The sequence below is a fragment of the Mobula birostris genome, chromosome 13, assembly GCF_030028105.1.
Source record: "Mobula birostris isolate sMobBir1 chromosome 13, sMobBir1.hap1, whole genome shotgun sequence".
Lineage (NCBI taxonomy): Eukaryota > Metazoa > Chordata > Chondrichthyes > Myliobatiformes > Myliobatidae > Mobula > Mobula birostris.
This window is the reverse complement of record NC_092382.1, coordinates 5,264,803-5,279,414: the sequence shown is the minus strand read 5'-3', so window position 1 is coordinate 5,279,414 and position 14,612 is coordinate 5,264,803. Positions and strand designations below refer to the sequence as shown.

Here is a 14,612-nt window from a genome sequence, read left to right as displayed (position 1 = left end):
GCGGAAACGATATGGACTTTTAAGAGACTCCTGGATGGCTACATGGAGCTCAGAAAAATAGAGGGCTATAGGTAAGCCTAGGTAGTTCTAAGGTAGGGATATGTTCGGCACAGCTTTGTGGGCCGAAGGGCCTGTGTTGTTCTGTAGGTTTTCTATGTTTCTATGGGAATCGAACCCGTACTCTGAAAACCGGGGGCGTGGAGCGATGGGGACAGCAAAGGTTCTGAGGGAAAAATTAAAACTGTAGCTGGTGTAAAATGCGGCAGGTAGGTCGGGCAGCGTGTGATGGGCGAGAGTCCCTCCACCCGTCACGTGATCCCGTGTCTTGCTCCTATTTCAAACGCAGATCTGCGGCATCTGCGGGGTTTTCGCTTCAGAAGTCCCGCCCCGTTTCCGAGGCCCCGCCCCCGCCCTCACAGTCCCCGGATGGGCACTGGTTTTCTTTCCGTTCTCTGTTGAAGCGGATCGTCGGCTGGGAGCTGGGGGACGGTTCGCTGTCTGCGGGGCAAATAGAGCAAGTTCCCATCGGTGAGTATTGAGACCGGTCACTAGGGTGAACGAGACCGACAATTTCCCATCGGTGAGTACTGAAGCCGATTCCGGGTGGTGGAGGGGTGATCTGATGTTGGGCAGAGTCCTGTTAACTTCCTCGAACTGTCGGCCTCGTCCCGCTTCCTGGACATAACCTGCCTGGGTTCGTCCGTGATGTGGGACGTTCACACTGCACAGCCTGAGATGAGCCGCCGCTCAGACCCTGGGGTTCTGGTCCCAGGAGCGGATGAGGTGCTGATGCCGGGATTAAACCCATCCGGTGAGTTGTACTTGGGGAACTTTATCTGCATCACCAGGCTCGGATTCGGATCCCAACTTCACCTGAATCGATGCCAGGGGTCGATAATTGTTTTATACTGGAAGGGGCCGTTCGGCCTGTTGTGTTCTTGCAGACACGAGGGTTAAACAGAGGAATCGCACCCTCGGGACACTGATCCACGTGTATGAGTAGTTTCATCTTTCCCCGTTCAGACAGGACAGTGAGATCCGGATCTCTCACGTCCTCTCGGGGATGTGGGAAGTTTATTTCCATCTTCTTTCCATTGCAACGACTTGCCGAGATGCTGACAATGTTTCCAGATATCTGGCCCTATTAATGCGAGAATTAAGTCTTTTTTTCATTTATCTGGGTTTCTCGGAAATGTGTACACTCCCTCCAGAAGTTCCAAAGGAGCAACTCAGGCTGACTAACAGTTCCACGCGATTAAGTTAGGGAATCTTTATATTGTTTTACATGTACAGAGGTACAGTGAAAATCGTGTCTTCGGTATTATGCACATCGATCAATACGTTACAGTAGTACACTGAGTTAAAACGATACCAGGGTGTAACAAATCATGATGGTTACAGATAAACTGCAGTGCAAAGGTTCCACTTCTAATTGTCTCCAAACTAAGACACAGCGTCACTTGAGAGAACCATTGTGACAAAGTGGGAGCTGATGTTTCCTTCCACTTCAACAAAATGGCCCTTCTAGCTATCAATGTTTTTGAGAAAAGATGGGGTTCATTTGCTCGTTATTATCATTTGAGTTAATTGATAGATTTCCTCCACGATCTAATTGTAAATTTTGGTACTTTTTTTTGCTGGCGGTTTGATGTTCATCTTCAGAAGCTTTTTGTGTGACGCATGGCGCCGGGATTGAACACCTAATGGGGTTTCTTTCCCACTTCTCTCGCTTAGTAGGTTTTTTTCATTACCAAAATTTTTACAATCTTTAATGTTCTTTTTCTTGAGACATTGTAAGCGTTCTTTGATGTACTCGTATTAATTTTGGCTAATAGTAATAAACAGATTTTTTAAAAGAGAAAGTGCAGTGTGGGTAGATATGTGGTGCAAAGTCACATCGATTTAGACTGTGAGGTCAGGTCAATATGCTGGAGAACATTCAGTTCGCTTATAACAGCAGAATGGAAACTGTCCTTGAAACTGGTCGTATGTTTCTGTTCCATTTAATCTTCGACCCGATGGGAGGGTGAGAAGTGAGAATGTTCAGGGTTGTGGGGATCTTTCATTATGTTGGCTGTTTTACTGAGGCAGCGGGAAGTGTAGACTGAGTCCATGGAGGGGAGGTTGGTTTCTATGATGTGCTCAGCTGTGTCCACAGTTCTCTGCTATTTCATTCAGTTAAAGAAATAGCAGTAGATAGTAGCCGTATTAAGATGTGAGGTATGGGGATGGGATACTTTCTGCGGAGCATTGATACATATACTGAACTTCTTAGTCAAGTCAAGTTTATTGTCATTTCGACCATAAGCTGCTGGGACAGTACACAGTAAAAACGAAACAACGTTCCTCCAGGGCTATTGTTTGTTCTGGCTTTGTTATATTGGAATCTGTTATCTAGTAGTGTGTACTATTATTTCAGTATCTGTGTATTACTGGACGACCACCGGAGAGTGCACTTGATTCCTTCTCCCACCTGGTTCCATCTGCTCATTCCCTGCCCATCTGGTTGAACCTCTGTCCAGTCTGTATCCCAATGATATATATCAACCATCTTGTTCAATCTCAGTCCAGCCTGCGTCCCATTGCTGCAATGATATATTTCAGCAAACACTCTTCTAAATTTTGTCTTTATTGTGAAGATTTGTTTTACATCTTTTCCAGGATTAGGTTTTTGATAGCTGGAGCTACCAGAGGTTTAATTGAACACAGCATGTGGCAGGGTAAAAGCAGCCATTTCAATTTTAGTTTCCCAGTAACAAAATGGCTGCAGTGTTAATCTTTGTAATAATGGAGCTCACAGCATCTGATGTTGAGTTTGTTATTTCATTTTTCGGTTATTTTCGGTGAGCCACTTCCTCCGTTTCCAGGGTAACGGCCTGTCAGAGCTGCAGCAAGTGTTGTACTTTTTATCACTCTGTGGTCACCGCCTCTCAGCGTAGAGACAGTGGCCTCAGGAGCAAATGTAACAGAGTGACAGTGGGAGGAAAGGATGCTGTGAGCATTGACTGTATGGGATGTATTACACCAGGGTCAGAATGAACTCTGAAATAACGAACTGATTGGAGTTGGGTGGTATTTACATTTTAGCGCATTGCTGATATTTTGCAATCAGTTACCATCTGTGCATTAAAATGAGGAGGTGGAATAAAACTAGAGTTGCATGAAATTTGAAGTAAGAAGACGAAAATACTGGAAATGCCCAGCAGATCGACAGCTTCTTGAACAGTCCCAGTTTAGATATCGGGTCTTCCACCATTTCTCCTTTCACAGATGTAACCTGATGTACTGAGTTCCCATAATTTTCTACTTTATAATTTTACATTTTGTTCCTGCTACACTGAGGGGAAACATGGCAATATCCCACACAGCAATGACATTGTGACCAACGTGCTCAGTTTAGTTGCTGGAAACAAGCTGAAGTGTATCTGCATCCTCTGACAATGTACAGACCGGTGAACCAGCCTGACCACCGGCCCCGGCAGAGGGTCATTAGGTTCCAGTTCCATCTCAGTTTTTGAATCGGAAATGGGAGGAACATCACGGCAAATCGCTGGCACCAAAGCGGCTTTGTATTGGTTATAATATTGGGCTGGTGACTCTGGCAGTATACGGGCTTCAGTCCAGGTTGGTAATTCGACAGGTTGGAATTTCCTCAGTCTGCAGTGAAGGTGAAGTCTTGGGCGGTTAGACATTGGTTATGGGGAAATTGTCGTCTGCACCACCCAGTGGGACATCAAATCTGACAAGTATTCTGGAGATTTTTGAACAGCTAGCTATGAGGATTGATGAAATAGGGCAGTGATATTGTTCATCTGAACTTTGGAAAAGTCTGGAAGGAGGTCCCGCATGGCAGCTGATATGGAAGGATAGGTCACATGGGATTCATGGGGAGTTTGCAGATGGATTCACACCGGGATCGAGAACAAGAAGCAGAGGGTGATGATTGAAGATGGATTTAGCCAATGGAGGCCTGTGACGAGTGGGATGTGCCTGTCAGTGTCGAGACCTCGTTAATTTTATTCATGCCATTGATTTGTATATGAGTGTACATGGCACAGTTTGCAAGTTTGATACTAAATTCGGGCGTCTGGTTGATATTGCAACAGGTTACAATGAATTTCAAAGACATCTTGGTCAGTTCAGAAGACGGGCTGAGAAATGGCGAATGGTTTTCAACTTGAACAAGTGAGAGTTGGTGCTTTCGGACAGTCAGACCAGGGTGGGACCGGTATAGTGAATGGAGGGGCATGGAGTGTTGTGGAACAGATTGAGAAACGAAAACAAACATCATTAATACGCAACACAGACTCTAATGCAGATAGAGAACAGATACAATGGCTCCTACAGACAGGCTCAGCTCCGATACAGGGTCTTCCATCTGAAATATTAACATACTCTCTGTCTTGTCGAACAATTCTAGCGGTTTTGTTTTAATTATGTTAAAGATATTTTGGCAACTTGCTGTTTTGTATGTATAGCGTGTCTACATTGTCTTTAACAAGGTGCGATGTAACAGTCTGGTAATAGCAAGGTAAATGCTCAAAGAAATCTTGACCGGGGTTTAGGTGATAATATGGATCTTAAAATCCTGCTGGAGAAAATGTCATGATTCTGAACAAGATATCACGATGTTAACGCAGCAGGCCAGACAGCATCTCTAGGAAGAGGTATAGTCGACGTTTCGGGCCGAGGCCCTTCATCAGGACTAACTGAAAGAAGAGCTAGTAAGAAATTTGAAAGTGGGAGGGGGAGGGGGATATCGTAAATGATAGGAGAAGACAGGAGGGGGAGGGATGGAGCCAAGAGCTGGACAGTTGATTGGCAAAAGGGACATGAGATGATCATGGGACAGGAGGCCTAGGGAGAAAGAAAAGGGGGAAGGGGGGAACCAGAGGATGGGCAAGGGGTATAGTGAGAGGGATAGAGGGAGAAAAAGGAGAGAGAGAAAAAGAATGCGTGTGTATATAAGTAAATAACAGATGGGGTACAACGGGGAGGTACCCCTTCTCACTATACACCTTGCCTATCCTCCGGGTCACCCCCCACCTTTTCTTTCCCCCAGGCCTCCTGTCCCATGATCCCCTCATATCCCTTTTGCTAATCAACTGTCCAGCCATTCGCTCCATCCCTCCCCCTCCTGTCCTCTCCTATCATTTCGGATCTCCCCCTCCCCCTCCACTTTCAAATCTCTTACTCACTCTTCTTTCAGTTAGTCCTGACGAAGGGTCTCGGCCCGAAACGTCGATTGTACCTCTTCCTAGAGATGCTGCCTGGCCTGCTGCGTTCACCAGCAACTTTGATGTGTGTTGCTTGAATTTCCAGCATCTGCACATTGCCCCGTGTTTGCATGTCACGATGTTATGGGTGAGATTGCATTGTTCAGGATGTCAGAGTTTTTCTATGTAGACTCAGACCATATATTGCCATTGGTGTCATTACCAGGTGATGTTAAACTGAAATGAGACAGTGAGAATCAGGTGTGATTGAGATATCTGTATAATTCAGTGACGAGAGGAATAGATGTCCCATTGGTCAGCAGAAAGGTTTCAACCCACACTGCTGTAATATCTGTCCATTATTCACCACAGCGCCACCAGTGGTAGGAGGACCAAAGCAGTGGGCGCTGTCTGCTCAGCCTGCCTTGCCTTCCCATTGACACATCACTCCCAGTCCAGGGCACAAGACTGGTTCCTAAAAGGGAATTGTCTGCAATATAGCGTGTAGATACACCGGAAAGTCCCGGCACAGTGTACAATCCATGGAAATAGATGGGAGCAGGTGGATCAGGCTGTGTCAAGGCTTCAGTGGACAGGCCCAAGATGTTTGGCAGTGTTTGCCTCAGTTTAAAATCAAAACAGTGTTCCCCTTTACACTTGAATTAATGTTTGACCCTCCTGTTAATTTTGTTTTGTTATAGAGCAGCAAAAACTGATCACATCTGTCCTCAAAATGGCTCAAGGTGCGAGCAGGGGAGGAGTTCCAGTGACGTCAACATCGAGAAAGAACACAGGTACGTTGGTGAAGTATTTTAATTTATAAATATTGCTTAGACTTTGTGTCTGTGTTTAATTCAATATCAGCAATTCACAAATATTTGTGAAAGGACTGAGCGGAGGGATGACAGAGAGAGAATTAACATCTCAGGGGTAAGCACAGTCACACGTGCAAGGGGTACGTTTACTGTCTGTTCCTGCTCCTCTCGCAGATTGTGATTAAAGTAGCGAGTTACTCCAGAAGACATTCTGCAGATGCTGAAAGTTTTGGGCAACACAAAGAAACACAAAATATTGGCAGAACTCAGCAGGTCAGGCAGCATCCATGGAGGGGGATAAGCATTTGATGTTTTGGATCAGGACCACAAAGAATAGAAAGTAATGTGGCAATATCTAGAATTTCTGTCCCCTCATTTCCAGTCCGATGAAGGGCCTTGCCCGAAACGTTGATTGTTCATTCTCCTCCATAGAGGCTGCTTGACCTTTTGAGTACCTCCAGCATTTTGTGAGATATCCCAGAGACTTGCCGAGGAAGAGGTTGACCAGGCAGGCAGACAGTAAGCCAGAGCAAAGCGGTGGTGATGGGCAGTACCAGGAGAATGATGGTGATGGGTTATGATACTCTCAGGAATAAGCAGAGTCCTTTCCAAACAGAGAGGTATATTCCTGGGGAGACGAAAGAGCAGCCTTCAACAGATAGAACTATAACCCCTCCTATACCCCCCTCCCACCCCCGGCCTGTGCCCATTCCTCTCCCCACCCCCCGATATATATATTTCGGACTGTATTTGGTGACCTTTAGGTTCCAGAGAGAAAGTTGCTGCTCAATATGGGGTCAGTAATTTTTTAATTTTCCCCATTTTCATTCATAGGGCCGAGCTCAGTGATCACCGAGCTCCTGGCAGGCTGGAACGATTTCCAGCTGCTGCAGTTGACGGATTTCTACCGGGATAGGCTGGAGCAGGCGATGGAAGGAGGGGTGCACGGAGTGAGCCTGGCGTTAACGGCCGAGAATCAGTTCAGTGGAGAGGAACATCGGGTGAGTGGGAGGGAGAATGTGTTTGAATTTTCACACATCACAGGACTGATGGGTGTCTGAACTCTGACTCATCGGATATTAAATAGATAACATTAAAACTGGGATATAAATACTGTACATACAATCTCAAAGATGTGAATCTGAACCAGTGATAGAAAGGGATGAAAGTACTCCGCAGACTGGTGGGTAGATGCTCAATGTTCAGAGCGAGTTGAGCAGGTAACAGTTGTGTGGGCTTCCAGTATTAAATGGAAATATGATGGGAGGTTTCGGTTTGGGAAGACCGTGCAGCGTGACGACAGGATGTCAGTGAGAACCGGGACAGCCTCAGTGCTTGCCGCAGGAGCTGGACTGTGTTCTGTTCTGGGTGGAGATGATTGTGCTACAATCTGTAACTGCAAACAGTGTGGATCGGGGAATACTGTCATGTTTTAATGTGTAATCACTGAATAAACCTCCACTGGAAAAGGCAAAGGAAAGGCGTCAGGTGTCAGCCAGAAATCCTCTGTCATGTTGGACACTGGCGGACTGAGGAGATGAATTAGATCACCTTTTCTGCAACTTCTCTGCAACTGCTCACTGTTATAAAAACTCTCCTCTTTTCTTTTTTCATCTGCAATACTTATTTTCTGATTTCTGTTTCCATCGTCAAATCTGGTGAGGAATTATTTACGGATTTGGAGCCACGTCAATTAAGCGGTCACAGACCAGCCAGGATCTCATTGACTGGTGGACCAGGTTCACGGTGAATGTTCCTCCGTGTGCTCTGCACTCAGAATGTACAGTCCATGTCCAGACAGGATCAGCACCCGTCCGGGTGACTGCTCAGTGTGATCCCGTTACAGAACGCATCATTTACTTCTCATTCTCTGTGTGAATCTGTCAGTCCCCAATATGTTCACTGTTACTCTTCACAGAAAATCTCTGATCTCGCTGATAAGGGAGAGCGGGCGGACAGTTCTAAACTCCTCCTGAGCCTGGTGATGGAGAAAGGCTCCCGCGCCCGGAGGGTGATGTGGGAAACCTTTGTCAAAATGCGAATTGGTGTTCCAAAGTTGGACAAAATACTGAAAGAAATACAGGCACATGGTGAGATAATATCAGAGATAAATTTAATTTTGGATTCAAGCATTACATATTTATAATTTGAGGAACTGAAATGTGTCAAATTATTTTTAAATCCGGACAGGTTGTGTTCCGGTCCAGCGACCCGTCCCGGAGATTCCCAGAGAGCTGAAAGGTAAGTGAAGAAACCGCTGTTACCATCACTGGCTGATGTAGTGTGGGGTCATGTCGTTGTTGAGCCATGGGCATTTGATCAGGTAAATGTTCCACCGTGACACAGCGCACAGAGAGACACATGGAAAAATGTTTTCTGGAGGGAGAGTTTTCACAGGACAGCATGAGGAACAACTAGAGAGTTGGTGAGTTTGCTGAAAGGGATCACACCTTTCTGGGTCCTGCAACTACAGATCCCTCCACTGGGGTCAGAATGGAGAAGAGGACAATCTGAGGAGCAAAACCATGGGAAATTTCTGACTCCGAAAGGTGAAATTACTTCCCTACAACCACCCAACCCCCGGTACAGCCCTCATCCTAAATTACTTTGCTAAACTCCCTCAGATCCTACAGGTCATCATTTTCAGAACCGGGAGTCCATTGAAATCTCGACACAGAATTACAATGACAATTTAATGAGAAAATCAGGTAACACCCAAACTGCCCTGTTCAACCCCAAAGCAGCAAATGAACCCCACTCTGTTACATCTGCACTCCCTTAGTGCAAACACTGCTACAGTCATCCAGTTTAATTTCCCACTCAATAATCCTGGGAATTCCATCAGGAGACAGTGTCAGTGAGGCTGAGATTCGGGACAAAATCCTCAGCTCAGTCCACAGAAGCTGAAATTCATGTGTGTCTGTGTTGTGTGATGGACACTGTGGAAGGGTGAGAGATGGGAATTAGGACAGAGAAACTGAGGGTTGTGCGATCGCGGCAAGAAAGGTGGGAAAGACTGAAAATATCTATAAATAATATTGCAATTAATTAAATTGTGACCGTCTGGATAAGAAACTCACTTCATCCATAATCACATCGTGTCTGTAAATATGGAGCCCGGGGCAGTGCATGGGCTCAAGAGATTGTCAGGCTTCATCATCACAGACTGAGTTGGATCACACAATGCCACATTTAACAGCGGAGAGAGCGAAGGAAAGACAGATATCGTGAAAATTATTAATCTTACAGTAGCCCATGTTTTAACTGATTACTCAAAGCCCTTGAACAGAAACATAAAGAATCTCGGCCACAACCCTCATGCAGCCTGTCTCATTTCCAAGAACAAGTTCCAAAGATGTTAATCTTTAAATGGTACCAGAGAAAGGTTTCAAACTAATCACGTTGCTGTCACCTGTGTTAATGCTTTTCCAGTCCACATTCAGACAATCAAAACCCCACCTTTCCCTGCACGAAGGCTTCAGTAACTCTCTACAATTCCGCTGCAAACTTGTTCTGCACTGTTCTTCACACTGTTTGCAGAGGGAACAGTCCACGGCAATGAAATTCCCACATCTATTTCCGAACATGAAACAGATTTTCTCCCTGATTATTGAAGAACATTATTTCTACCACTGCAACATTATCTAAAGTATATTTTTCAACAATCAATGTTTTCCTACTCTTCCTACTTTCACTGAATACGTTGAATGGAGAGACCACACACCCCAGACAGGGTCCTGACACACTGCAAGACCCCACACACACCTGACAGGATCCTGACACACTGTGAGACCCCAAACAATCCTGGCAGTTTCCTTGCACACTGTGAGCCCAAACACACCACTGGCAGGGTCCTAACACTGTGAGACCCCACAAACCCCTGACAGGGTCCTGACACACTGTGAGACCCAACACACACCTGGCAGATTCCTGATGCACTTTGGGACTAAAAACACCCCTGATGTTGTACTGACAAACTGTGAGCTCCCACACACCCCGACACACTGTGAGACCCTACACACCACTGAAAGGATCCTGACACACTGTGAGATCCCCACAAACCCCTGACAGGGTCCTGACACACTGTGAGACCCCACACACACCTGGCAGATTCCTAACGCACTTTGAGACTAAAAACACCCCTGATGTTGTACTGACAAACTGTGAGCTCCCACACACCCCGACACACTGTGAGACCCTACACACCACTGAAAGGATCCTGACACACTGTGAGATCCCCACAAACCCCTGACAGGGTCCTGACACACTGTGAGACCCCACACACACCTGGCAGATTCCTAACGCACTTTGAGACTAAAAACACCCCTGATGTTGTACTGACAAACTGTGAGCTCCCACACACCCCGACACACTGTGAGACCCTACACACCACTGAAAGGATCCTGACACACTGTGAGATCCCCACAAACCCCTGACAGGGTCCTGACACACTGTGAGACCCCACACACACCTGGCAGATTCCTAACGCACTTTGAGACTAAAAACACCCCTGATGTTGTACTGACAAACTGTGAGCTCCCACACACCCCGACACACTGTGAGACCCTACACACCACTGAAAGGATCCTGACACACTGTGAGATCCCCACAAACCCCTGACAGGGCCCTGACACACTGTGAGACCCCACACACACCTGACAGGCTCCTGACACACTGTGAAACCCCACACACCCCTGACAGAGTCCTGCACACTGTACAACCCCACACATACCTAACAGGGCCCTGACAAACTGTGAGACCCTACACACCCCTTACAGGGTCCTGACACACAGTGAGACCCCACGCACTCCTGACAGGGTCCTGACACACTGTGAGACCCCACACACCCCTGGCAGGGTCCTGACACCCTGTGAGACTCAAAAAACCCCTGACAGGATCCTGACATACTGTGAGACCCCAAACATTATCTGGCAGTTTCCTTACACACTGTGAGTCCAAACACACCACTGGCAGGGTCCTAACACTGTGAGACCCCACAAACCCCTGACAGGGTCCTGACACACTGTGAGACCCAACACACACCTGGCAGATTCCTGATGCACTTTGGGACTAAAAACACCCCTGATGTTGTACTGACAAACTGTGAGCTCCCACACACCCCGACACACTGTGAGACCCTACACACCACTGAAAGGATCCTGACACACTGTGAGATCCCCACAAACCCCTGACAGGGTCCTGACACACTGTGAGACCCCACACACACCTGGCAGATTCCTAACGCACTTTGAGACTAAAAACACCCCTGATGTTGTACTGACAAACTGTGAGCTCCCACACACCCCGACACACTGTGAGACCCTACACACCACTGAAAGGATCCTGACACACTGTGAGATCCCCACAAACCCCTGACAGGGCCCTGACACACTGTGAGACCCCACACACACCTGACAGGCTCCTGACACACTGTGAAACCCCACACACCCCTGACAGAGTCCTGCACACTGTACAACCCCACACATACCTAACAGGGCCCTGACAAACTGTGAGACCCTACACACCCCTTACAGGGTCCTGACACACAGTGAGACCCCACGCACTCCTGACAGGGTCCTGACACACTGTGAGACCCCACACACCCCTGGCAGGGTCCTGACACACTGTGAGACCCCACACACACCTGGCAGATTCCTAACGCACTTTGAGACTAAAAACACCCCTGATGTTGTACTGACAAACTGTGAGCTCCCACACACCCCGACACACTGTGAGACCCTACACACCACTGAAAGGATCCTGACACACTGTGAGATCCCCACAAACCCCTGACAGGGCCCTGACACACTGTGAGACCCCACACACACCTGACAGGCTCCTGACACACTGTGAAACCCCACACACCCCTGACAGAGTCCTGCACACTGTACAACCCCACACATACCTAACAGGGCCCTGACAAACTGTGAGACCCTACACACCCCTTACAGGGTCCTGACACACAGTGAGACCCCACGCACTCCTGACAGGGTCCTGACACACTGTGAGACCCCACACACCCCTGGCAGGGTCCTGACACCCTGTGAGACTCAAAAAACCCCTGACAGGATCCTGACATACTGTGAGACCCCAAACATTATCTGGCAGTTTCCTTACACACTGTGAGTCCAAACACACCACTGGCAGGGTCCTAACACTGTGAGACCCCACAAACCCCTGACAGGGTCCTGACACACTGTGAGACCCAACACACACCTGGCAGATTCCTGATGCACTTTGGGACTAAAAACACCCCTGATGTTGTACTGACAAACTGTGAGCTCCCACACACCCCGACACACTGTGAGACCCTACACACCACTGAAAGGATCCTGACACACTGTGAGATCCCCACAAACCCCTGACAGGGTCCTGACACACTGTGAGACCCCACACACACCTGGCAGATTCCTAACGCACTTTGAGACTAAAAACACCCCTGATGTTGTACTGACAAACTGTGAGCTCCCACACACCCCGACACACTGTGAGACCCTACACACCACTGAAAGGATCCTGACACACTGTGAGATCCCCACAAACCCCTGACAGGGCCCTGACACACTGTGAGACCCCACACACACCTGACAGGCTCCTGACACACTGTGAAACCCCACACACCCCTGACAGAGTCCTGCACACTGTACAACCCCACACATACCTAACAGGGCCCTGACAAACTGTGAGACCCTACACACCCCTTACAGGGTCCTGACACACAGTGAGACCCCACGCACTCCTGACAGGGTCCTGACACACTGTGAGACCCCACACACCCCTGGCAGGGTCCTGACACACTGTGAGACCCCACACACACCTGGCAGATTCCTAACGCACTTTGAGACTAAAAACACCCCTGATGTTGTACTGACAAACTGTGAGCTCCCACACACCCCGACACACTGTGAGACCCTACACACCACTGAAAGGATCCTGACACACTGTGAGATCCCCACAAACCCCTGACAGGGCCCTGACACACTGTGAGACCCCACACACACCTGACAGGCTCCTGACACACTGTGAAACCCCACACACCCCTGACAGAGTCCTGCACACTGTACAACCCCACACATACCTAACAGGGCCCTGACAAACTGTGAGACCCTACACACCCCTTACAGGGTCCTGACACACAGTGAGACCCCACGCACTCCTGACAGGGTCCTGACACACTGTGAGACCCCACACACCCCTGGCAGGGTCCTGACACCCTGTGAGACTCAAAAAACCCCTGACAGGATCCTGACATACTGTGAGACCCCAAACATTATCTGGCAGTTTCCTTACACACTGTGAGTCCAAACACACCACTGGCAGGGTCCTAACACTGTGAGACCCCACAAACCCCTGACAGGGTCCTGACACACTGTGAGACCCAACACACACCTGGCAGATTCCTGATGCACTTTGGGACTAAAAACACCCCTGATGTTGTACTGACAAACTGTGAGCTCCCACACACCCCGACACACTGTGAGACCCTACACACCACTGAAAGGATCCTGACACACTGTGAGATCCCCACAAACCCCTGACAGGGTCCTGACACACTGTGAGACCCCACACACACCTGACAGGCTCCTGACACACTGTGAAACCCCACACACCCCTGACAGAGTCCTGCACACTGTACAACCCCACACATACCTAACAGGGCCCTGACAAACTGTGAGACCCTACACACCCCTTACAGGGTCCTGACACACAGTGAGACCCCACGCACTCCTGACAGGGTCCTGACACACTGTGAGACCCCACACACCCCTGGCAGGGTCCTGACACCCTGTGAGACTCAAAAAACCCCTGACAGGATCCTGACATACTGTGAGACCCCAAACATTATCTGGCAGTTTCCTTACACACTGTGAGTCCAAACACACCACTGGCAGGGTCCTAACACTGTGAGACCCCACAAACCCCTGACAGGGTCCTGACACACTGTGAGACCCAACACACACCTGGCAGATTCCTGATGCACTTTGGGACTAAAAACACCCCTGATGTTGTACTGACAAACTGTGAGCTCCCACACACCCCGACACACTGTGAGACCCTACACACCACTGAAAGGATCCTGACACACTGTGAGATCCCCACAAACCCCTGACAGGGTCCTGACACACTGTGAGACCCCACACACACCTGGCAGATTCCTAACGCACTTTGAGACTAAAAACACCCCTGATGTTGTACTGACAAACTGTGAGCTCCCACACACCCCGACACACTGTGAGACCCTACACACCACTGAAAGGATCCTGACACACTGTGAGATCCCCACAAACCCCTGACAGGGTCCTGACACACTGTGAGACCCCACACACACCTGGCAGATTCCTAATGCACTTTGAGACTAAAAACACCCCTGATGTTGCACTGACAAACTGTGAGCTCCCACACACCCCGACACACTGTGAGACCCTACACACCACTGAAAGGATCATGACACACTGTGAGATCCCCACAAACCCCTGACAGGGCCCTGACACACTGTGAGACCCCACACACACCTGACAGGCTCCTGACACACTGTGAAACCCCACACACCCCTGACAGAGTCCTGCACACTGTACAACCC

The 14,612-nt window shown here is 48.5% G+C and overlaps 1 protein-coding gene across 1 annotated transcript in view; it reads left to right on the top strand.

Annotated features, from left to right (window-relative positions):
* Window positions 1-436: 436 nt before the first annotated feature.
* The window catches only part of LOC140208253 (NACHT, LRR and PYD domains-containing protein 3-like), a 228,195-nt gene continuing 214,019 nt past the window's right edge, over window positions 437-14,612 (top strand). Inside the window, 5 exon segments of the mRNA XM_072276800.1 lie at window positions 437-528; window positions 5,918-6,010; window positions 6,866-7,032; window positions 7,950-8,121; window positions 8,222-8,272. Coding sequence (XP_072132901.1) covers window positions 5,950-6,010; window positions 6,866-7,032; window positions 7,950-8,121; window positions 8,222-8,272 — 451 coding nt within the window. The 5' untranslated portion in view covers window positions 437-528; window positions 5,918-5,949.